At 41.8% G+C, this 22279-nt stretch overlaps 5 protein-coding genes and 1 long non-coding RNA gene across 8 annotated transcripts in view; 2 read left to right on the top strand and 4 right to left on the bottom strand.

Annotated features, from left to right (window-relative positions):
• Positions 1-2836, bottom strand: part of LOC122867387 (arf-GAP with dual PH domain-containing protein 1-like) — a 47573-nt gene extending 44737 nt beyond the window's left edge. Inside the window, exon 1 of the mRNA XM_044178110.1 lies at positions 2185-2836. Within this exon, the coding sequence (XP_044034045.1) occupies positions 2185-2275 (91 nt within the window). The 5' untranslated portion in view covers positions 2276-2836. The remainder of the gene's footprint in view (positions 1-2184) is intronic.
• Positions 2837-3038: 202 nt separating this feature from the next.
• On the top strand, positions 3039-4697 carry LOC122867389 (cytochrome c oxidase assembly protein COX19). Its single transcript, XM_044178116.1, has 3 exons — positions 3039-3240; positions 4125-4236; positions 4377-4697. Exons 1-3 carry the CDS (start codon positions 3159-3161, stop codon positions 4468-4470), a joined length of 288 nt encoding a protein of 95 aa, XP_044034051.1. The 5' UTR covers positions 3039-3158; the 3' UTR covers positions 4471-4697.
• A 138-nt stretch (positions 4698-4835) lies between these two features.
• LOC122867391 lies at positions 4836-8043 on the bottom strand. 2 transcript variants are annotated; one of them, XR_006375909.1, is made up of 3 exons: positions 7726-8043; positions 7207-7358; positions 4836-5849 (listed from the first exon to the last, which is right to left on the bottom strand). It is a non-coding gene; the product is annotated as an uncharacterized LOC122867391 (long non-coding RNA). The 2 variants fall into 2 exon arrangements; XR_006375908.1 differs by having other exon boundaries at positions 7852-8036.
• Positions 8044-8505: 462 nt separating this feature from the next.
• Positions 8506-10686, bottom strand: LOC122867390 (C-C motif chemokine 4-like). The gene is made up of 4 exons (XM_044178117.1): positions 10419-10686; positions 10103-10259; positions 9316-9397; positions 8506-9057 (listed from the first exon to the last, which is right to left on the bottom strand). The coding sequence occupies exons 1-4, from the start codon at positions 10486-10488 to the stop codon at positions 9031-9033; spliced, it is 336 nt and encodes a 111-aa protein (XP_044034052.1). The 5' UTR covers positions 10489-10686; the 3' UTR covers positions 8506-9030.
• Positions 10687-10784: 98 nt separating this feature from the next.
• On the bottom strand, positions 10785-16839 carry LOC122867388 (RNA-binding protein with serine-rich domain 1-B-like). 2 transcript variants are annotated; one of them, XM_044178115.1, is made up of 7 exons: positions 16820-16839; positions 15121-15267; positions 14636-14815; positions 14369-14471; positions 13539-13692; positions 13144-13285; positions 10785-12867 (listed from the first exon to the last, which is right to left on the bottom strand). In XM_044178115.1, coding segments are annotated over exons 1-7 (828 nt in total). In that variant the 5' UTR covers positions 16822-16839; the 3' UTR covers positions 10785-12767. The 2 variants fall into 2 exon arrangements, with proteins under 2 accessions (XP_044034050.1, XP_044034048.1); XM_044178113.1 differs by lacking the exon at positions 16820-16839 and adding an exon at positions 16037-16151.
• On the top strand, positions 16148-19119 carry LOC122867385 (solute carrier family 2, facilitated glucose transporter member 11-like). Its single transcript, XM_044178109.1, is given in 2 exon segments — positions 16148-18176; positions 18179-19119. Coding segments are annotated over 2 exon segments (1593 nt in total). The 5' UTR covers positions 16148-16642; the 3' UTR covers positions 18238-19119.
• The last annotated feature ends 3160 nt before the right edge of the window (positions 19120-22279 follow it).

Below are 22279 nucleotides of genomic sequence, written 5' to 3'. Positions count from 1 at the left end.
ATAATTCATATCTTGACCATTATGAGATATGAATTATGAGCCTGGGAATGCCTGATCTGGTAGCAAAGGAGGGGGAGAAAGATAACGGTTTGGCTGATGGATGGCTATCCTAACGCTTTTCATCTGTGCTGTTCGAATGCAAAATATGGGAAAAAAAGCAGTTGTTGGATTCAACCAAAGTTACACTGCTGACCACTAAGTAGCATCACTAGCAGCTGTGTTTGAAGTGCCTTGTTCGAGGGAATCTCAGCACTTGTTGAGGGATAACAGAGCATATATGTGTCACTTCACCAGCTGAGATTTTCCTAACTGTGATCAATCAGTCACCCTGCAATTACCAGCTTCTCTGACTATTCGGCAACTGCTGCACAACAAAGAACATCTGTACAAACTTCGCTTCACTAAGGCTAAATTTGATTATGTAATGATTGCGAAGGTGAATGTGGCATATCTGCCACGCAAAACTCAGCAGGGGAACAATCAGAGCCAATGTTTCCTCCCGGCATTATGAATCATTGCCAAACTGTTTGGGGAAACTACATCAAAAAATGTATCCCAAGGGTCAAATAAGGCTACATGTGTATCAGTAATTGTGCCAATTTTCCCGAAACAAGACTAAGAGCCTGCATGCCTGTGAGGCTGTACTTGCACAGTAGTGGCTAATTAGCACTAAAAACAAAGTACAGCTGAGGCTGATGGGAATGTAATTAGGTTTGCAGGTATTTTTTTTTTTTTTTTGACCTGATGATGCAGTAGAGCAAACATGAAGGGATTACAATTCATCCTGTCGGGAAGATGAATATCTGTACCAAAGTTCATAGCAATCCATCCAATTGTTGTGGAGACACTTCACTCGTCAGTCATTAGGATTCATCCTCTGGGAACCATGAATGTCAATATTTTGTGCCAAGCCATGATGTAGACGTTGAGATATTTCACAGGATAGGTAAAAACATTAACCTACACGTGGCCCTAGAGGAAAAGTGAGGGGATCACCAAAGTCAGCGGGAATCATGAACGTCTTTAACAGATTTCATGGCAATCCATCCAGTAGCTGTTGAGATATTTCAGCCTGGACCAAAGTGGCGGACAGACTGACCGACAGACTGACATCGCCGTCGCTAGAGCTATGCATGGCTGAAAATCAGCAGATAAAACCATGCTTTAGACAGAGCGTTTACACCAGATTACGTACAAGCTTTTATGAGCTAGCTATAGGCTGGGTGGCGTTATGTAAGTTGGTGGTACTGAAATGCAAAAGGCCACATAAGAATTTCAGATACTTTAAAGTCAACACACACATACAACACCAACCCCAACGAGAGCCATTTCTCTGCTTATATCACTGCAAGATAACACCCTCTGGTCAAAATGAAAGCCCTCTTCAAGTGTCCACCGCTCAGACAAAGCTATCTAAATTTGCAAGAGCGCCTCTCTGGCTCCAAAAGCTGCTCCACTACAGCCAGTCCTCAGAGGAGCCGTATCCAGGGCCAAGGAACAGGCATCCTGAGCGGGCTGGCCTCCAAACACTGGGCGTACAGCCCGTACTGGAGCCTCTGTGGCCACTCACTGGTTTGCTGCCATTTCAGTGAGAGGAAAGGAGGGGGAGGAGGAAGAGAGCGGCTTAAAGGGGGAATGCATGGGGAGAGGATGGAGAGGGAGAGGATGGAGAGATGAAGAAAGGGATGAGGCTGCTTCATAGAGAATAACAGGTGAAACGAGTGCCGCCTAAATGGAGAAACAAACATGTGAGGCAAAAAAAAAACGCACACACCAGTAATTACTGAGCAAGCTGTGTGGAGGTTGCTGACAGTGGAGAACATGAGGACACCACACCAGCACACACACACACACACACACACACATCAGTAACAACAGTAATAGCTATGGAGGGGACAGTTGACATGTCTTTACACCCTCACACACCATGACAGCCACACACAGGAGTGTTTTATGTGTTTATGGCTCAGACAAAGTCCAGAGTACAGTCTGTTAGGCCTTATTATAGCCTACCTGCAAAAAAGGGTGTATTCAGGTGCATGTGTCCTGCCAGGCCTTTGCCATCTGGACCCAATTCACTCAGACTTGTTGGGTTTTGAAGCACCCCTTGGCTCGTTTCCCCACCTCGTGCACAGCAGTTTACGGTAGACTACATGCACTGCCTGCACCAGAAACCCGGCTTACCTGGATTGCCGCAGTCCGCGCACGTTTCGTTGCCCGGTCTCGCCAGCACGTCTTGCAGGAGCCGGTTGTTCCCCTCCGGTTCTAGCGCCATGGTGAGTTTATCCGTCCAGCCTCGCCGCGGTGGGAAGAAGCCTGCCCAAGAACATCCGACAGACACGCAGACGGACTGCCCGGTCACCTGTCACCTCCAATCTGAAGTGGAGAAGAGAGACTGGACGGTCCGAGCCGATGCTAGAGGAAACCTCTCTCTCTCTCTCTCTCTCTCTCTCTCTCTCTCCCTCTCTATCTCCCTCTCTCTCTCCCTCCCTCTCTCTCTCTCTCTGATAGCTCTGTTACCGAGTCTCACTGCATAACAATCAAGCCTATATGTTACCATCACCACCTCCTCCTCCTCCACCCTCGCTGTCTTCTCTCCCCTCCATATATTTTATGAAAGTGAGACATCCAGCGGTGGACAACCAGAACACATTTAATTGCGCATCGTGCTAAAACTTCTAAGTGGTGTTAATTTGTAGGCCGTAGCCTGGACCAAAACATATCAGTAGTGTAATATTGTTCTTGTATGTTGTTGTTTTTGTTATTTTCCTGCATTACTACTTTTATTTTGTGCTTTTCAACTATAGGGTTGCATTTCACAGTAAGCATTTTCATAATATGATATTCCCAGAGTATTATATTATATAGTATTATATTAGGTTATATTGTGCATATATAAAGAACAAAATGAAACCCGACTGAACTGTTGCGATGCATTTTTGATGGCGATTTGTGGTTTCTTTGTAAAATTATTGGGATTTAATCGCTAATCCCATCGATCATCAATGCGATTCAATCGACTACTAATGTCTGTTCGCGAAACAAAAACGTCATATTTACGCGACAGCAGGGTCACCACGGTGGCTGTTGCTGTTGTTTTCGTATTGCACAGAGGAGTCCCAGATTTTTTAAAACAGGCCCTTTAACCTGAGACAAACATGTCCACTGCTATGAACTTCGGGTCGAAGACTTTTAAACCCCGGCCTCCTGACAAAGGCTCGTTCCCTCTGGATCATTTCGGTAAGATAACACACACACGGTGGAATAACACTGTAGTTTACACGCATTCTGAGCTCACGACACACCGCCTGTATGTTTCGCGACATTTATATGTTCGAGTTATTTATTTTTTTAACTTTGTGAGTTGAAGCAGGGGCAGACACTGCAGTCTGCTGTCTCTGGAAACATCCCGCTGTTCTTCGACGAGAGAATACAGGACAACTAAGGACACTGAGCGATAAAAACTGACCCTCTCGACTTCCTGTAGCTCGCTACATCTAGAGAAATTAACGCGATTTCTTATTGGTTCAGTCCGTTCGAATTGGTGGTATTTTATACTTTTATATGTTCGTGCAAAATAATGTGTGTTCGATGCAGGGAGACAAACCTTGACAGGAAACACGTCAGAAATCTTTTGTATCATGCAGCAGACAGAATATATATTTTTCATCCAGATGGTTCGAAGAGTGTTTGAGGATTCTGGAAATACCAGAACAGCAGGACGTGTTTTTATTGTTTGGAAAAACGGATGCTCAGCTCTGTGACTCGACATGCTACTGTTTCCTAACTTGACAACCTGTGTGAAGTCACACATAGTCCAACAAACTACAACTGTCAATTGCATCTCCCAAAGGACTCCCAACACTGCTCCTGTTATTACATTAAGTAAAGCACAATATTAGGAGCTCGAAGTGGGTCAGACTGACTCGGGTGTGTCTTCGTCTTGTGTGGTTACAACCAAGATAATACCAATAATAGAACAAATTAGTATCATATACACGTAGGGAATAATCAATGACCATTGCAATAGTAACAAATACATTGGACATTTTCAAATATATGACAAGCTGTGACAGATCTGAGCATAAACCTCTGTGGCTGGTTTTGCCTTATTATAATTTCAGGAGAGTGTAAAGCCTTCAAGGAGACGTTTATGAAATGCCTAAGAGACAACAGCTTCGACAACTCCAAGTGCCGACTGCAGTCCAAAGGCTACCTGGAGTGCCGCATGGACCAGTAAGAAACGTGATTTAAAAACTCAGCCTACACTTCTCATGATCCTTACATCTGGTGACCTGTAGATGTACTTTTAAACAAGAATTGTCATTTTTCATCAGCGCTGCTGGATCATTTCCTCGTTATCTTGTGTTTTCCAGTCAGCTGATGGCCAAGGAGCCTCTGGAGAAACTGGGATTCAAGGACCTGATGGATCCTCCTCCCAGCCAGGCAGACAGAGAAACTAAACCCTGACAACACAAGTCCCCCAGAAGCATATGTGAGTGTGAAGCTGAGGAGAATGGCCTCAAGGACTTTCAGAATGCGGGCCTGCAAGAGGACATTATGGTTTGCATTGTGGCCTTAGTTTGAGGTTACAGAGTACAAACTAATTTATCAACCCTTCGTGTACATAACATAAAATGTATAATATATGGAGATGCTGTTTTGGCACGTCAATAAATCTTTTTTATTAAAGTAAATGGCGTGTGTAAATTGACTTTAGATTGATTTATTGTTCTCAGCTGCTGGAAGCTCAACACTAAGCATGCATTTGCTTTTCTTATTTTGAAGGATTGAGAGAGTAGATGCAGTAGGGCTCTAGCTCCTGAGGAACAGCGACCTGAAACACTGAATCACTATGAAGCAGTTGTGTTGCAAATGTGTTCATTATTTCAAAGCAGTTTATAGTCAAATGGCGACATCTGCTGGCCAATTATTGGTATTGCATTTCACTTTTATTATTTTGTTCATCAAAGACAGTGAAATGAAAATTACATTTTCTTGTCGTAAAACGTTACAATATTTTTGATGACTCATCTTGAACTCGGAGGCGTTTACTAACCCGCCTATCATATAAATAACTCCAGGACACCACACAGGATCTTCCAATGACTTGAAAGGTCCAAGGTCTCAGGACTGTGTGTGTGTGTGGACTCAAAATAAACCACAATGCCTGTGTTGTAATGTAATGAAGGAACATGGCACCCAGTGCAACGGTGTGTCTCACTTACGTGTTTTAAATAATTTAAACAGTAACGTCAGAGCTCTACAGCACAGAGGCGTATGCCATTTCAGGTTTTGGCTGCACAGAAAATACTTGTTAGTAGGATCAATTCACTGTTGGTTTAGGTCTTTTCATGGGATTTACTCATCATAAGAAAAATATAGAATATCACCAGACCTATGCTTCAAGGCATGATACAGCAAAAAAGACTTTGAAAATGTTAAAACTGCTAGTAAATTAAGGGTCTAGACATTTATTTTTCTAATCATTAAGGCTTTATTATATTTTTCTTCATGTGAAAATCCTGCGCAGATTTGCAAGGTTTGTGTAAATGTATGTCTATGTACCAATGGCACCAAGACTGCATATGTAAGACTTGGTCAAAATTCTTATTTTAGTTTAAAGAGTCCTACAAAGACATAGTTAATATTGTTAATATTGTATATGTATTAAAAACAAAGTAAACAGACAATTTAGTTGAAAATTAAAAATCTGAGTTGTAAAGTAAGAATTTTAAAGCAAAAACCATGTGTAAATGTGAGGATTTCGGCTTGGAGGATCATGATGCATCATCTTCATCTTCATTTTGGCTCTCAGAGGCGGTAAATCCCTCATCCCACAAATCCCTCTGTGGAGAAAAACAAGTTAGGTTCATCTGTGGAAAATTAAAGGTCCCACGTCAAAGGAATTCACATTTCCCCATTCAAGGCTGCGGAACAAGCTGTAAACACAAAATTGTTAGATCATTATTGTAACGTTGTTGTGGTGAATATGTTAGCAAACAGGTGCCTATTTACACATCCAGCAGACATTTCATTTAGCATTCATTTTGAGTTGTGTTTCTGGATCCCTCATTCACTCTCCTTTTAGCTCTGTTTTGGTCTCACACTCCGGAGGAAAATATTGCACTCTTTAGCTGCTGAATGCTCAGCTATGTTGTCTGTGTGCTGTTTGGGCAGGTAATGTACTGTGAGTTTATCTGCTGTTTTCTCTGAAAACAGCAGCTGCGGCTGGAAACAAGGTTGATGAGAGCGCTGAGACTAAACCAAAACAGTTAAGTTACGGGCCAGAAAACCAAAACAATGAGCTAAAAGAAGCTATAAAGCTCTGCAGAGCTGAGGGGAACTGTACAGCGAGGTGATAATTCTCTCTCAAAACATGAGTTCATCACAATGATTTGATCGATTGTTAATGTAAAATGCAGCTTTAAGTTTATGCTACTTAACCTAAAAAGTTTAGGCAGCTATAAACTGCTTCATATTCATAGTTAATGTTAAAAGAAACCAACTTCTCTTTAATCTGTTTAAATAACAGTTGCTGCAGTGTTTGTGCCGAAGCTCTCTCTCCTTCACGTTATTCCTGGTTTGTCTGCTCATGATTAGCTTTGCATGACACGTTGTCTGACACGCCACACCCCGAACACAGACAAAGAATGAGGCTTGTGTTAGAGTTAATCGGTAGTGGAAGAAGTACTCAGATCTTGTACTTAAGTAAAAGTAGAAATACCGCAGTGTAAAAAATACACGGTTACAAGTGAAAGTCCTGCATTCAAAGTCTTACTTAAGTAAAAGTACAAAAATATTAGCATCAAAATATACTTAAAGTACAAAAAGTAAAATACTCATTATGCAGAATGGCCCTTTTCACTGGATTGTAATTAGTGATGCATTAATGTGCAAATGTCACCAGTGTTGTAGCTGGTAAAGGTGGGGCTAATTTCAACTACTTTATATACTGCTGGGTAGCTTAATCCATAATCTGAATCTGAATATGCAAGGTAACTAGGAACTAATGTCAAATAAATGTAGCGCAGTAAAAAGTACAATATTGGCTTCAAAATGTATGGGAGTAGAAGTATAAAGAAGCATAAAATGGAAATACTCATGTAAAGTACAAGTACCTCAAAAATGTACTTAAGTACAGTAACTTGCTTGAGTAAATGTACTTAGTCACATTCCACCACTGAAGTTAATACTTTTCCTTACACAATTGTATTTTACAATGTGGAAATGTGGTTTCATTCTGTTCAAAGCAGGAAACAATGGGTTCTTCAGTGTGGGCCTTTAAGGCTGTCATACAGCAGGGGGAATGATAGGCCCTGGACCGCTGGGCGTCAGCCTGGGACACTGAGGATGCCCTAAAATGCAGCACAAACACACAGACTAACATTAGTTACATTACTGAGACTGCATGAGGGAAAATATCCGTCAAGTGGAGGCAGAAACGTTTTGGTTTAGTGGATCAAAGTTTTTCAGAACCCAACTCTGGAAAGTGATTGAAAAGTGTTGCATTGCAGGAGGAACAGCGGTGATGAATTACTTCAAAGTTCAAATCAGTTTTCATGATATGTTTGCATTTTTGACTACCCCAGTACATCCCCATGCACTAGTGTGTTCAGACAGAAACTGAAGCAAAGTTTCACCTTGTGTTTATTTGCGTGAATTTGACCACTGGGCCGTGTTTATTTGCCCCAAGCGATAGACATTAACTCTATTTCAGCTCACCAGAAGGTCAGGTTTGTACTTATATTTCCCTCCAGTCTCTCTTCTTTTTTCCTCACATCTCTCTACATTTATGAAGCAGATTCGTAAAGCCCAGGATAAGCACAAGCTGAAATATTTTCAACTCACACAGACACGTCTTCGCATCACACTCTTCCAAAAGTCCAACGGCCAAGTACACCTGTACTTAGGCACAGCGGGGCTTTAAGCTGAATGCTAATGTCAGAATGCTAAGATGCTCAAAGTGACAATGTTTACATGCTGATGTTTAGCAGGTATAATGTTTACCATGTTTAACACCTCAGTTTAGAGTGTTAGCGTGCTAACATTTGCTAATTAACACTAAACACAAAGTACAGCTGAGGCTGATGGGAATGTTATTAGTTTTGCGGTATTTGTAGTAAAGTAAAGCTTTAGACAAATTGAAATTTTGACCTGATGATGGCGCTGGATGTAAAGATAAGGATCCAAAAAAGTAATTACAATTCATCCTGTGGGGGGGGGCATGAACGTGTGGACAAATTTCATGGCAATCCGTCCAATAGTGGTTGAGACATTTCACTCAAACCCACAAATGTAAAACTCATGGCGGCTCTGAAGGAAAAGTCAGGGGAGCACCCAAGTCATTAGGATTCATCCTCTGCGGACCATGAATATCTATAGCAAATTTAATGGCAATCCATCCAATATATTGTATTGATGTTGATATTTCACTAAAAAACAAAAATGACAACCTCATGATGGGGCTAGAGGAAAAGCCATAGCTTTACCAAACTCAGTAGTCGTCCTCTCCTGGGGATCTTAAATGTATGTACAACATTTCATGGCAGTCCATCCCATAGTTGTTGAGATATTGCTGTCTGGACCAAAATGGTGGCCTGACCGACATTGCCATCTCTAGAGCCACGCTGCTAATAAAAAGCAAATATGGACATTGTGAAAAGGATGCAACGTGGTAGTTTATTGAATTGGCTGTCTCTCAACGCTCAGATGTCACTCAAAAACTGGAAGTATTTTTCTTTGCAGATTTTCAAGGCTCCATGTCCTCTGATACAAACTGTAAATACAGTATATCATGCACCAACGGCACCAAGACAACAATGTTCAAAACTATCTTTATTAGGTTAGAAGACAATACAGATTCTTACAAAGACATTACTAACATCTTTAAATGTGCACAAACAGAGAAAATTGATAATTTGATTTAAATTATTAGAAAGAAAGAATGAAAAGAAAACAGTGTCAGTGTAAAGATTTCTGCAGAGGATGTCATGAGGCATCATCGTCATCTTGGCTGTTGAAGGACTTTCACAGGATTTTGCAAATTATTCCTTTCTGTGGAGAGAAACAGGAATTTAAATGTCCTCCATTTAATCTGCAAAATAAAACTTTCAAAAATTCAGAGTTCCTAGTTGGGAGGTTGGGTATGTTCTCTTTAACCGCACCTCATAATATGTTATTATCATTAAAAGTATTGTCCTTGGGCAGAGAAAACATGAATATAAAACCACAAAAAACATCACAAGCAAGATTCCCTTGATACGTTTCTTTCAGCTTTAAATTTCAGTGTAAGAGCGTGTTCTCTAGACTTACTTTCTCTAACTTCCGGAGTCTTTCAGGGAGCCAGCTGGCAGTTGGGTCCACACAAAACTGTTTGTCACTCTCAGTGATAAAACTATAGGGTGGAAAAGACAGATAAGAGACCAAAAATTTAAAAACAAAAAAACTTTTTTTTTTTTTTTCATATATAACTAATGTGCCCTAAGCTGTAAAAACAGCTACAGTAGCATTAAAAGAATGGTAGGACATTTTGGGAAACATGTACATTAACAGAAATAGAAACAACATTTTGCGATTTTAGGGGAAGTTAGGCAGTGTCACAATTGTTGAAGAACAACACGGTGACGACAAAACTTTGGGATGTCGATGCTCTGGTGTCGTTCGTCAAGAAATTGTTACAGCGCGTAACTCCCCGTAAACACCTCGACTTGGTGTTTTTCCATTTTGATTTTTGTATGGTTTAAACAAATGAGATATAACATGAGCATCAGAGGTGCTGGAAGTTTGCCCTTGCCACTGTCGCCACGGTGCTTGCTCTTGCTGGGTCTCTGTAAATAATATTATAAAGAGTACAGGAAAAGTGCAATGAGATAACTTCTGTTATAAACTGGCACTATATAAATAAAATTGAAACTGAATGTAATAAGTTACTGGATAATACAGATGTTTTATTTGGTTTGTGCCAAAGGTCCAGACGGCTGCTTTCTCCACATTATTGCTGGTTTGTCTGCTCCTGATTAGCTTTGCAGTGGCCACTATCTGACACACCACAACACGAACGCAGACAGAAAATGAAGCTTGTGTGTGAGCTTTTACTTACATGTATGCGTGTACTTTACAATTACCAAATCTGTCCTCCTTCTGTTCAAAGCATTTACAGACAGTTTCCTCAATGTGGGCCATTGAGACTTTCACACAGCAGGAGGGAGCGACTGGCATTAACATCGGGGTTTTCTGCGTGGCATTCTGAAGTTGCCCTACAATGGAAAACACATAGACAGTAATAGACTTGGAGTGATTAAGACTCCCATCAGCTGTGTTTACTGCAGCAGTTTGTTTTGAATTCAATGTGTTCTTTAACACAGTAATACAGTATTTGCCATGTCACTTAGACTTGTATTCAAAGCCACACTCACCTTGTACAGGAAGGAAAAGCAGCACGGTTACACACATAACAGACATTTCAAAGATAATGGAGAAATGCATCCTGGGTCCGCGATCGACAGTGTGTCCTCTGCACAGTAGAGATCTGGTGATAGTAAATGTTGGTGTCTGATTCTGAACACAAACTGCTCCAACACTCGTCAGTCACAGAGGAGGCTCTGACTTCCCAGAGGAAAAATCTTTGGTACAAATGCAGCCAATATGAGGAGACACCCCCCCTCTCAGTGCTCATTCTACAGAAAGAGCAACACCAGATGTGACACCCTGTGACTGGTTGTTCCTCCCTAATACTTGAATAATAATGTAATATATTTGAATCACTGACAGACAAAAATGTGTTTTACAGTTCAAACCATTAACTTTATTGTCAAGCCATAAGTTGAACCACACACAGCCAGCTATACAAAATAAGATTTGTGGAAAAAAAAACAAAAAAAAAACCAAAAAAACACACACACACAAAGTTGAGCAGGTTGCATCAGTCCACCGTTGAGGAGAACAAGGGGACTCCCGCTTGCAAAACTAAAACCACAATTGTCTGGATTAGATGATCACAGTGTGACACATAACAATCAGGTGGAAAAGATGAACAGAAATTCCTGACACATCAGTAATTCTCGTAATAACCCTCTGACCTCTATGTACAGACAATGTAATAATGACTGTCATTTTCAGACTTCGGTTGAAGCAGACACATACTGTTAACTGGTATTGCAGATATTGTGACTCACTTGTATAGCTGCCTGTGTATTTGATTTACTGTAACAAATGAAGAGGAGGGTTACAGAAGAGATGGTTTTAAAACACAGTACTGATTTAAACCTAAATTATGACCAGTAGCACCATTTAAAATCTGTAACTCATTAATAATAACTGATTACACTGGACAGCGCTAAAAATGGATTTCAGAGAACATTGATTGCCATATTGAACTGTAGGATTATTTTAAAGTCATTAGGCAACTTACTGGTTCAGTGATGAGAACACAGACACTACAATCAATCATGTGATCTATGCTAACGTGACGTAAATATATGATGGCAGGTGACTGTAACACATTTAAGTGCATTTCCATTCACCTGTTTTTATGCACATGTTCAATTTGCGCATATGAAAACATATGTAACGCCCAAATTTTGAAAAAGGTCAAAATATCGCAAAAAAGTTTTTACGTTTGGCTGAGACGTATTGATAAAAGCAAAATGCGATAAAGTCCAACGGAAACAGATTTAGTGGCTTAATCATGACGTACATTAAGAATGAGACTTAAACATCCACTAAAATAGTGGCAGACGAAAACATCCGATCTGTCTGGACCGATAAGGAGACTATAGCCTTCCTCAAATGAACATGAAACAAACATAAATATGTATTTCTATCATGTTTTCTACATCGTGTTTTCGTTTATTTGCCGTTTAACTGCTACTCTTTTAATTGCCTCAGCTCGTTGCGCCCTCTTCTTCTGCAATGGTTTAATGGAACCGGACTAGAGAATTAGCTGTTTATCTCGATGAACCAACTCCTGATATTCGCAACAGTAGCAGATGGATATGTGCATTCATTCTTTGCTGATTATCTGGGAATTTGTTTACATACATTAGGATTGAAACTTGGCAACTGTCTATGGGGTTTATTACATGGCTTCTGGAGCAATACATTTTTTAAGAATTAAATATCGACTCCATATTAGTGTTGCAGCCAAATGGCCTGGGTGTACATGAAACACAGATGCATCCTAAACATGAGTGGACCAATAGCAGTGCCAAAGCAGTTTTTCGGTTGCCAGTTTCCTGAAGTCATAACCTTAATTATTCTCAACAAAGAACCTCTACCCCTCATTGAAAGTGGGTGTAGGAAGTTTCAGAACTGCATTGTGTAGTAAAGTAGGAAAGGTTGTGAAACTTCATATTCATCCACTACACAGTAATGTCTCCATTACTTTCACTTTCTTATGGCAACATGTAAAATAGTTCTAGCTAGTTACAAACAGTCATTTGCTATGATTTTAAATCAGTTTCCACCACAAAACTGCTATAGTCACATAGTGTTTAGGAGAACTTACCATTTAGCTTTAGAGCTGCTTTAGCTCATTTCCTCAGTTTTAACATAATGCTCTTGTCTTGTTTAATATCGTGCATGCTATAATGTTAACATAAAACATAATAATTCACTCAGGGATACAGTAAAGATTTTGGTGTCTATGTTCTCATCACTCAAGTGCTGTGTTAATATTTCTTTCACGTTTGTTTGGTCACACTGATGATCACAAGGACACAGCAGAGGAGCAGATCCACTGGGGAGGGGGAGGGGCGTCTTCATCACTAGCGGGAGGAGTTGGAACTAGAGCGCGACCGGTGACGGCGGCGGCCGGGCGATCGAGACCTGCGACGTACTGGAGAGCGTCGCCGTGGAGACCGAGACCTAGAAGAGAAAGAAAGAACGAAAGCAAGATTGAGTAAGAAAAAAAGGCAGAAAAAGAGTGACGGTGAAAGACAGAAAATGATCAGAAAATCAAGAGTAAAAAACAAAAACAAAAATAGCTATGGCGTTCAAATATATATATATATCTATAATATAGAAAATGTGTAAGAGACTGTAGTGCAGAATAAAGTATCAGGCATAATCTGCATTATTTGTTTCCCAAACCAAGCATTGCTGCACCATTTCCAGCACCGGTACTCGTCACATGCTGCTTACCTTCTCCTCATTCGAGGTGGAGTACGTCGCCACATTGGTGGTGGAGGAGGCATCCTGCGGGGAGGGGACAGCCTGCGGGGGGGAGGGCGCACTGTGGGAGTCAGCACAGCTGTGACTGTGATCTCCTGACCGTCGATCTGACCTGAAAGAAAAAAAAGCCCAGGCAATCAAGGATATTGAATAAGGTTTGGCATTGTAACATAATTAAAAACGAGTACATTAATTTGAGACATTAGTATAAGTGCCACAAACATGCTCATCACTGAGCAGTCTGTCAGCCTCAAGTCTCATCTACATTGCATTATACAATCATGCATCCATCTTATTAATCGCGCTAACACAATATGGCTGTTAAGCAATCTGTTCCACGTTCATGTTCCTCCACATCCTCTTACCTCCGTCCATGTGTTTCAGGGCCTTCTCTGCCTCCTCGGGTGTCTCAAACTCCACGTAGGCGTAGCCTTTGGACAGGTGAGGGTGGACGCGGTTCATGGGCATGTCAATCATCTTGATCTTACCATAGGTGGAGAAGATCTCCTGAATGTGTTCCTTCAAGAAGGTACAACGGAGAGCATTTTGAAATTTACCACTACATCTAGACACATTTATATGAAGGGGGGATCCTTATTCTGTCTCTTTTTACTGTAAGTGGAATACATTTCAGCTACTAGTATAATGGGAATTTATACCATATGAGAACAGCTTCAGGTAGATTTCCAGTGTAAAGCCAAACTTCAAACCTTTTCAATTTCATACACTAAATTCAAATACTATAATGGGGAAATAATGGGGAAGTGAGGTTACTGCAAGCAATGAAAGCATCTTATTCAAAGTATTACCTTAATTTCGGGTATTGTTTTTTTGTAACAAGTCGTCATTGTTCAAGATATGCGGAGCAAGATTTTGGGCTGCCAAGACAAAACAGGCTTTGAGGGCATAAAAGACTGCTCATAGTGTATTCTGACACAATGTCATAATCTTATTCTGGACTGGTCAGTTACTGGTGGTGCACTGTCATTTTCAAATATTCTAGTCAAATCTGCACTACAAACAATCTCCTAGCAAAACTGCAAACAGTTCTGTGCTGTGCCTGAGAAGTTGGTCTATTACTTTTCATTATGTTAAATATACTTTACATGTTATGATGTTCCTGAATATATGTGATCCCAACATAATAATAATTTAAAAAAAAAAGTGGAGGTATATAGTGTGGTTAAACATTCACCTTGATGACATTTCTAGTCAGCCGGCCCAGGTAGACCTTGGTGGGTTTGGGTGTGGGGCTCCTACGTCGTCTGTCCCTGTCATCCTTCTTTGCTGATTTTGACCTAGAGTGACATTTGCATTTTAGTTTTTATATTTTAGTCCTGAATGAGTGGACTAGTGTTCCATGAGTGCGGTGTAAGAGATTCAGACATTCCTCAGTTATACATAAAAAATAAGATTCACTGCTTGCTTAATTTAATACAAAATTTCGCAGTGACTTCCGTACTTTGAGCGTGAGCGTCGTCTGTTGTTGTGGCGCTGGCGGCTGGGGCTCGGCGAGGAGGATGAGGAGGAGGACGATGAGGAGCGGGAGCTCGATGAGCCCGAGTGGCTGGAGGCAGAGGAGCTGGAGCCACTGGAGGAGCCTGAGCTGGAGCCTGAGCTGCTGCTGGAGCTGGAGCTGGACCTAAACAAGAGCAGATTTTAGGATGGAAAGAAGAGGCTGAACCAGTTTGTAGCGTGAACTTGTAACTGTTTATCTTCCACTACCCAAAGTAAATGAGAAGGATAAACACTCCTGTGACTATGTCAAAGTCAGAACATACAACACAGTACAGAGCAGCTGGATATTGACAAACAGAGAACAATTGTTGCAATTGCTTAACATTTCCTTTTCATCCAATGAAAAATGTATCGATATGCAGGGGACAGGGAACAAGGAAGTTGGAACATGACAGCATGTAGTGTTATTTTATGAGAGCGGCCTCTGACCTGCTGCTCCCACTGGAAGCATTGCGTCGCGTGCGGTTCTTGTCTCTGCCCCGGCCTTTGTCAGCTCCTTCTTTCGAGGCTCCTGACTTCTCCTTACCTCGCTGTTTACTCTTGTCATCCTCCTTCCTCTTTGTTGGGGAAGGCGCCCTGTTGGAGGAGAAGAAAGCATTTAAAAGTCAGGATTTAAGGCACTGGACGACACTTTTACAGTTTTTACACTTTTACAACATGGAAAAATAGATGTGTAGTTATCTATTGTATCTGCTGTTTGCAAACAGTAACATCAAAACTTCCAAACTGACTGTTGACTAGGTAAACTTGCATGTTGCTATCTAAGATATAAATACATAGGTATCTGTGTGCGATAGTGATAATGCAAAAATACCAGCATTTATGAAGTGAGCAATAAATAAAATGTCAGATGTACATTTTTTGGGTTTAATTTTTTTAAATGATCGTGTATGAAGACTGTCACTGAAGAAGACTCATTTCAGTGTCCACTGAAACTGAAAATAACTAATCCATAACTAAAAATAAAAAGGAGAGATGAAACGAAAATCACTTCGCACTGAAAATACACTGCTGTCATAACTTATTTCGACTATACAGCTATACATTTTATTCAAGTGGTTCCTCAACACACAAATGATGTGAGTGACTACAGTCGATCCATTTGGAGCGGCATAAATACGTTTAAAGAGTAATATTAACGTTAGTTAGCTCGCACACTTGCCCTTGTTAGCATTAGCTAGTGAGCTAATATTGGCTTATTGTGTTGTGCTGATATTTAAATACGTGTTTAAAAACAAGATACTGTACTTATTACGACTCCAACGTTATTGCGTTGCTATTTATTGGTCATACATAGATATTTTTCAGTTAAGAAACGCTAATGAAAATGGTAGCGTTTACTTACATCTTTCCAACTTGCGACAATAATGGTCGCACAGAGATGACGTAATGTTTTAGCTTGACGTAAACCAATCATCTGCCTGTGCGTACACAGGCGGAGACATGCGGTAGAATTGGACATCTTATTCCCTTAGCCAGGGCTGCCAGGGTGATTTTTCCTATTTCGGCTAGTTAGGTAGAAGCTTAATGATAATAGTTGAACGCAGAGACACTGTAGCAGTGTACAATTATATTACCTTTCGAACTTTTCTGTTGGCTTAGGACGACCATGTGATGCAGTTTGCTTGGTTGTTGTGGCTGCTGGGTCAATGAAGCAAAATTCATGAATGGCAGGCATTTGCCTGACAGTTTAAACTAAGGAAATTACTAATACGGAAGTGAAAACGGTTTTAACAGTATAATATCATTTTACCTTCTTTTCAAAGCAAGGACATTAGCGTGGTTACAGAAGACCAAAGACACATATGCCATATTTTATGAAACGAGAAAGTTATCTCTTTAGCTAAATCTAGCTAGAGCTAACTGTAGTGTTTAGTAAGGATTTAAGTGCTGTAGGACACAGAGGGAAGGACACACACTTTGCTTTTCCTCTGGGACAGCTGGGCTTCAAATGAACTCCACAGACGATACTGAGCCAGAAGAAACCAGCAAACCCTCAGGAAGTGCCCTGACCCTTGCTTTGACTGTATGCTCTGCTGCCATTGGAGGCACCTTCCAGTATGGCTACAACATCTCAATCATCAACGCTCCTACCAGCTACATCCAGGGCTTCATTAATGATACCTACATGGAGCGCTGGGGGATCGGCTTGGACACCCCTCAGGTGACCCTAGTGTGGACTCTTATCGTGTCAGCCTTCTCACTGGGCGGTTTGCTAGGAGCCCTGCTAGCAGGGCCTCTGGCAGTCTGCTTTGGTAGGAAGAACTCGCTGCTTCTGAACAATTCCTTCCTGTTTGCTGGTGCTGTGATTGTGCTAACGTGCAGGGTGGCGAAATCATTTGAGATGATCATCTTTGCTCGCTTTCTGGTGGGGGTGAACTCAGGAGTCAGCATGAACGTCCAGCCTATGTACTTTGGGGAAAGCGCCCCCAAACACCTTCGAGGTGCTGTGGCTTTTTCTTCTGCTGTTTTCACTGCATTTGGGATCTTCTTGGGTCAGGTTGTGGGACTCACTGGGCTGCTGGGCACAGAGCCTCTTTGGCCCTACTTACTAGCTAGTAACGCTTTGCCGGGGTTGATCCAGCTCCTTACCTTACCCTGGTTCCCCGAAAGCCCCAGATACCTTCTCATTGACCGGGGAGACCAGGAAGCATGTGTCCGGGCGCTTGGAAGGCTTCGTGGTGGGGAGGCTCCTGTCTTGGAGATGGAGGAGATGCTTCAGGAGCAGCAGCAGCAAGAATCCACAGCCTTAAAATCTGGATCTGCAGCTTCTGCCCAGACACCCTGTTCCCTGTTTAAGGATCCTGACCTACGATCCCAGCTCAGAACAGTCATGGCTGCCAGTAGTGCTATGATGCTCTGCGGCAATGACTCCATCTACTTCTATGCGTCCTACATCTTTCTCAAAGCAGGGATCCCTCCAGAGAAAATCCAGTACGTCACCATCGGCACGGGGGCATCTGAGCTAACTGCTTCTATACTGAGCAATCTTCTGATTGAACGTGTGGGCCGCAGGTACCTTCTCGTGGTAGGGTACAGTCTCATGTCTTGCTGGTCTGTAGTCTTCACTGTAACTCTCACCCTCCAGAGCCGTGGGGTGGCTGGGATGCCCTACCTCAGCATGGCATGTGTGTTCGCCTACATCCTCAGCTTCGGTTTGGGCCCAGCAGGGGTGACGGGGATCTTACCAGCTGAGATCTTTGACCAGGCGGCTCGGCCGGCAGCGTACATGGTCGCTGGCTCGCTTATGTGGATCAACCTGTTCTTGGTGGGAATGCTGTTCCCCTTCATCGTCAGCAGCCTGGGGAACTTCTGCTTCCTTCCGTTCTTGGCCGTGTGTTTGGTGTCCGCTGTGTTTTTGGGGCTCACCTTACCAGAGACTAAGGGTAAGACGCTGGCTGAGATTACTGCAGAGTTTGATCGAATGAATGGAGTGAAGGAGAGGCCAGACATGCAGGTGGATGAGCCCATTAAGGAGCACTACCAGCCTGCTCCTTCACTACCCTAACGCAAGATCCTGACCCTGACCATAAGAATGGGGACTGAAATTTGGCATCGTCCAGTACAAGTGGAAATTAAACAGGCACTGCCTTTGTGGCCTCTTTATGTGCTTTCAGTGTTAGATAGATTACTCCATAGGTGAATCCAAGGCGTTGTCATCAGTGCCGAACAGTGATGATCTTTTGTCTACAAGAAGGCTCTCTCGTAGCATAACTGTAAGCTGATTATGAAGTTGCCTTTCCGCATGCTGCATACAAATGTCCACTTAATCTCCAGTGACGGTAGAATACTGGGAGGACTACTGTGCAACACTTTTAAATCTGTCCCATTTCCCTTTCATTCAGTACACCCTGCTTAATCAGAAAAAAAAGCAGTGTTTTTGGCATTACCATTATCAGTTGAAGAGAAACATTCCCAGATCTTCAGAAAACAATTCACTTTTATTAACTCAATCAGCTGTTTTTGCTTATCGTTATTCTATTTATTTATTTTTTATCATAAACATGACCTAATGCCACAGTTTTGATTATTTTGAATTACTGTACCTTTATGGATTTAAGATAAGACTTTACTGATCCCAGAGGCAGTCAAGTACAGCAGCGCAAGAAAGAGTCTGAAGAGGTGGTTAACAGATAAAAAGCGTGTACTCTTCCTGACTGAAGCGTGGTTTAGCCCTTCAGTGTGAGACCTGTGCTAAGTTCACGTGTTAAACCCTAATGTGTGGTTCCAATATCAAGGAAGCAGTCAAGGGGATCATTTTCCTCAAATGTAGCCGCGTAACTCGAATTCATATCCGCTCAAACTCTCTGAAGGTTTGACAATAATAGAGGTGTTTGCAGTGGAGTGGGTAATCATTTGTATTGCATGTAAGGATTACCCACAATAATTCAACACCTCTGCACTGGATAGATAACAGTGCTTGTTTATTGTGTAATCTGATTATATTCTCTGTTTCGTTGACATGTCTATCCAGTCTGGTGACCCATGCTTGGGCACATTTTCCTGTTCAGTGATCCAAGTGGGACTCTGGCAGGTTTAGTGTTTAATTTCACGGAAAAAACAAGCTTCTGTCATTTATTTATTTATTTTTGTTATTTATGCATCAACTGGACTGTATGTATATTAGTTGGACTCCCACCAAAGGTATCTTTCCTACAAGTGCTACTAACAGCATGATTCGATGATTAATCACCATTTGAAAAGTTTACTGTGTGTACTCGTGCACTGAATTAATGACTGCAGCTCTCCAACACAGCCAGTAGATGTCGTCATTGTCATTGTCCCTGGCTTGCCCTCCTTTCTGTATAATATCAAACTGAGTCATAGGTGTAACACCCAGGCGAAGATGACGCTTTTAAATTTCAACAGCTGTCAGCTCACAGCCCTTGAAAGCCTTCTGTCAAAGCCTCTGTATGTTCCCTTTTCAGATTATTTCTTGGAGTGAATCAAGAGACAGCAGATATTTATTATTTTATATTTATATTTATTTGCTGAAGATAACATTTAAAAAAAAAAAAAAAATCCAAATAACCCTCTTATTCCCTGAAAACATCTCTTTTCTTGCTGGATTTCAGGTAAAACTGTTATGTAGCATGTCAAAGGTGCTGTGCACTGACTGAATGAAGTATTGTTATTGTGTGACGCTGTTTTTCCAGAGCATGTTAAGACAATCCTTGATGATATAAGGCTTCTGTAAAAATCTCACTGTATGATGCTCAGGCCTTATTTTTTAGGTAATTAATGTATATTTTGCACATTGCAATTATTTATTCAATGAGAAATACTGTATGTACAACAATAAAAAAAATAAAAAAAAGTGCTGACCAACACCAACATCTTTGTGATTTGGTTAGTTTGACTGATTGCTTGTCTGATCCAACTACTTTCTTAATTGCATTTAATCACATTACTTTGGCTCCCTTCGCCCCTCTGCACTTTAATCCAACTGCTCCTGCCCACTCCTATTAAAACTGTTGGCGTAATATTGTTTATTTATGGAAGTGCTGTTTGAGGACATCTCACTCCAAAGTAGGGGTAAGGTTTAAGTGTGCAGTTTCATTGGACTCTATTACATCATTTCAGCATAATTGAGTAATGTCTCCTGGCCTTGAACTGCAAATAGATGACAGAAAGATGGGATTTATATTTAAGTGTGTGCATCCGACAAGTAGGTTTTGTGTGTGTGTATGAGAGAGAACTGCTGTAAAAACACTAGAAATCCAAGTTGGAACTGTTACTGTTAAGATCACAACAGGAAACAGAATTTTTCTGCTCTTGCTCGTCTTCAATTTGGCCTCCAAAATCCATTGGCCTTTTCGAGAAAAGCAAACTAAACTGCTAAAAATAACATTTCTGTTAAAGTGCTAGAGCGATTTAGAGATAAAGGCGTCAAAAGAGATTCTCTACTAGCAAAAGCAGCTTACGTATGTTACACTTCAGAGATACAGAAAGTCTATTCCTAAGAGACGGACGAGACAAAGATGGTAGGATGTTCAAACACATTCATCGGCACTATTTAAATTTAAAAGACAAAGTGGTGTGTTTTGGGGGCTGGCTAATGATTTCAGGGATTTTGTATGTTAATCAGAGTTTAGGGCTATAGTCAAAGACCTCTGAAGGACATCCAGGGTTTCAAATACAGTGAACACAATGACTCACATTAACTGGGGGAAAGACAGCATTTTAATTTCTTTGGGTATGGGAAAACTTTGAACCCAGTGGCGGAGTGGGTCTCACTTTCAGGAATAGTTGGACATTGTGGGAAATCCAGTTATTCGCTTTCTTTTGGAGTTATCAGAATCAGAATCAGAAATACTTTATTGATCCCCGAGGGGAAACTCTTACGTTAAAGCTGCTCACTATCATGTCAAAGCACATTATAGTGCAATAATGAGTACTGTCAAGTTAAGTGTAGCTTATTAAGAGGATTTTGAGACGGTGGATATTGCACAGCAGCAAAAGAAGTATGAATAAATATCAATAAATAGGGAATTTTAAACTGAAAACAGAGTATATTGCACAGGAGTATTAAACAGAGAATATTGCACAATTATTTCAAGTATTGCAGTGATGTTAATGATCCAGTGTCCATTTTAGTGACTTAGGCTCATACAGACTGACACTTAGAGGGGAGAGTTAAAGAGTTTGATGGCCACAGGCAGGAAGGACTTCCTGTGGCGCTCTGTGGTGCATTTTGGGGGGATGAGTCTTTCGCTGAAGGTACTCCTTTGTTTGACCAGCATGTCATGGAGTGGGTGGGAGACACTGTCCAAGATGGCATGTAGTTTGGCCAGCATCCTCCTCTCTGACACCACTGACTGAGAGTCCAGCTCCACCAGTTTGTTGAGCCTGTTAGCGTCCGCTACCCTTAACCTGCTGCCCCAGCATGCAACAGCATACAGGATAGCACTGGCCACCACAGACTCATAAAACATCCTCAGCGTTGGGTGTAGATGCGGTTCAGCAGGAAGATGATGGCGTCCTCAACTCCCAGCCGGGGCTGGTAGGCGAACTGAAGGGGGTCCAGGAGGGGTCTGACCATGGGCCGCAGCTGTTCCAGCACCAGTCTCTCCAGGGTCTTCATTATGTGGGAGGTCAGTGCCACCGGTCTGTAGTCCTTGGAGCCACTGGGACGCGGCGTCTTCGGCACAGGAACGAGGCAAGATGTCTTCCACAGAACAGGGACCCTTTGAAGACTCAGGCTCAGGTTGAAGACATGTTGAAGGACTCCACATAGCTGGGGGGCACAGGCTTTTAGCACCCCGTGGCAAACGGCATCAGGGCCTGCAGCCTTGTTTGAGTGGAGTTTCATCAGCTGTCCTCTCACCTGGTCAGCAGTCAGGCACACAGCAGAGGTTACAAGTTAGATGAGAAGATCGATACCACTCTCATTGTTGTCCGTTCAATATGAAGCTACAGCAGACGGTTAGCTTATCCTAGCATAAAGACTAAAAATGAATGTAGAGACAGTGTGAGCACCCAGGGTCTGTCAGCTGAGCTTGCAGCAAGGCTCAGTATTGTCAGTGCTGGCTTAAAATGGTAGCAGTCCACTGGGATTTTACCAAATCCATCTAATTGCCACTCCGCC

The sequence above is a fragment of the Siniperca chuatsi genome, linkage group LG20 (genome assembly GCF_020085105.1).
Source record: "Siniperca chuatsi isolate FFG_IHB_CAS linkage group LG20, ASM2008510v1, whole genome shotgun sequence".
Lineage (NCBI taxonomy): Eukaryota > Metazoa > Chordata > Actinopteri > Centrarchiformes > Sinipercidae > Siniperca > Siniperca chuatsi.
Note: the sequence above shows the minus strand (reverse complement) of the source record. Positions and strands in the feature narration are given on the sequence as shown.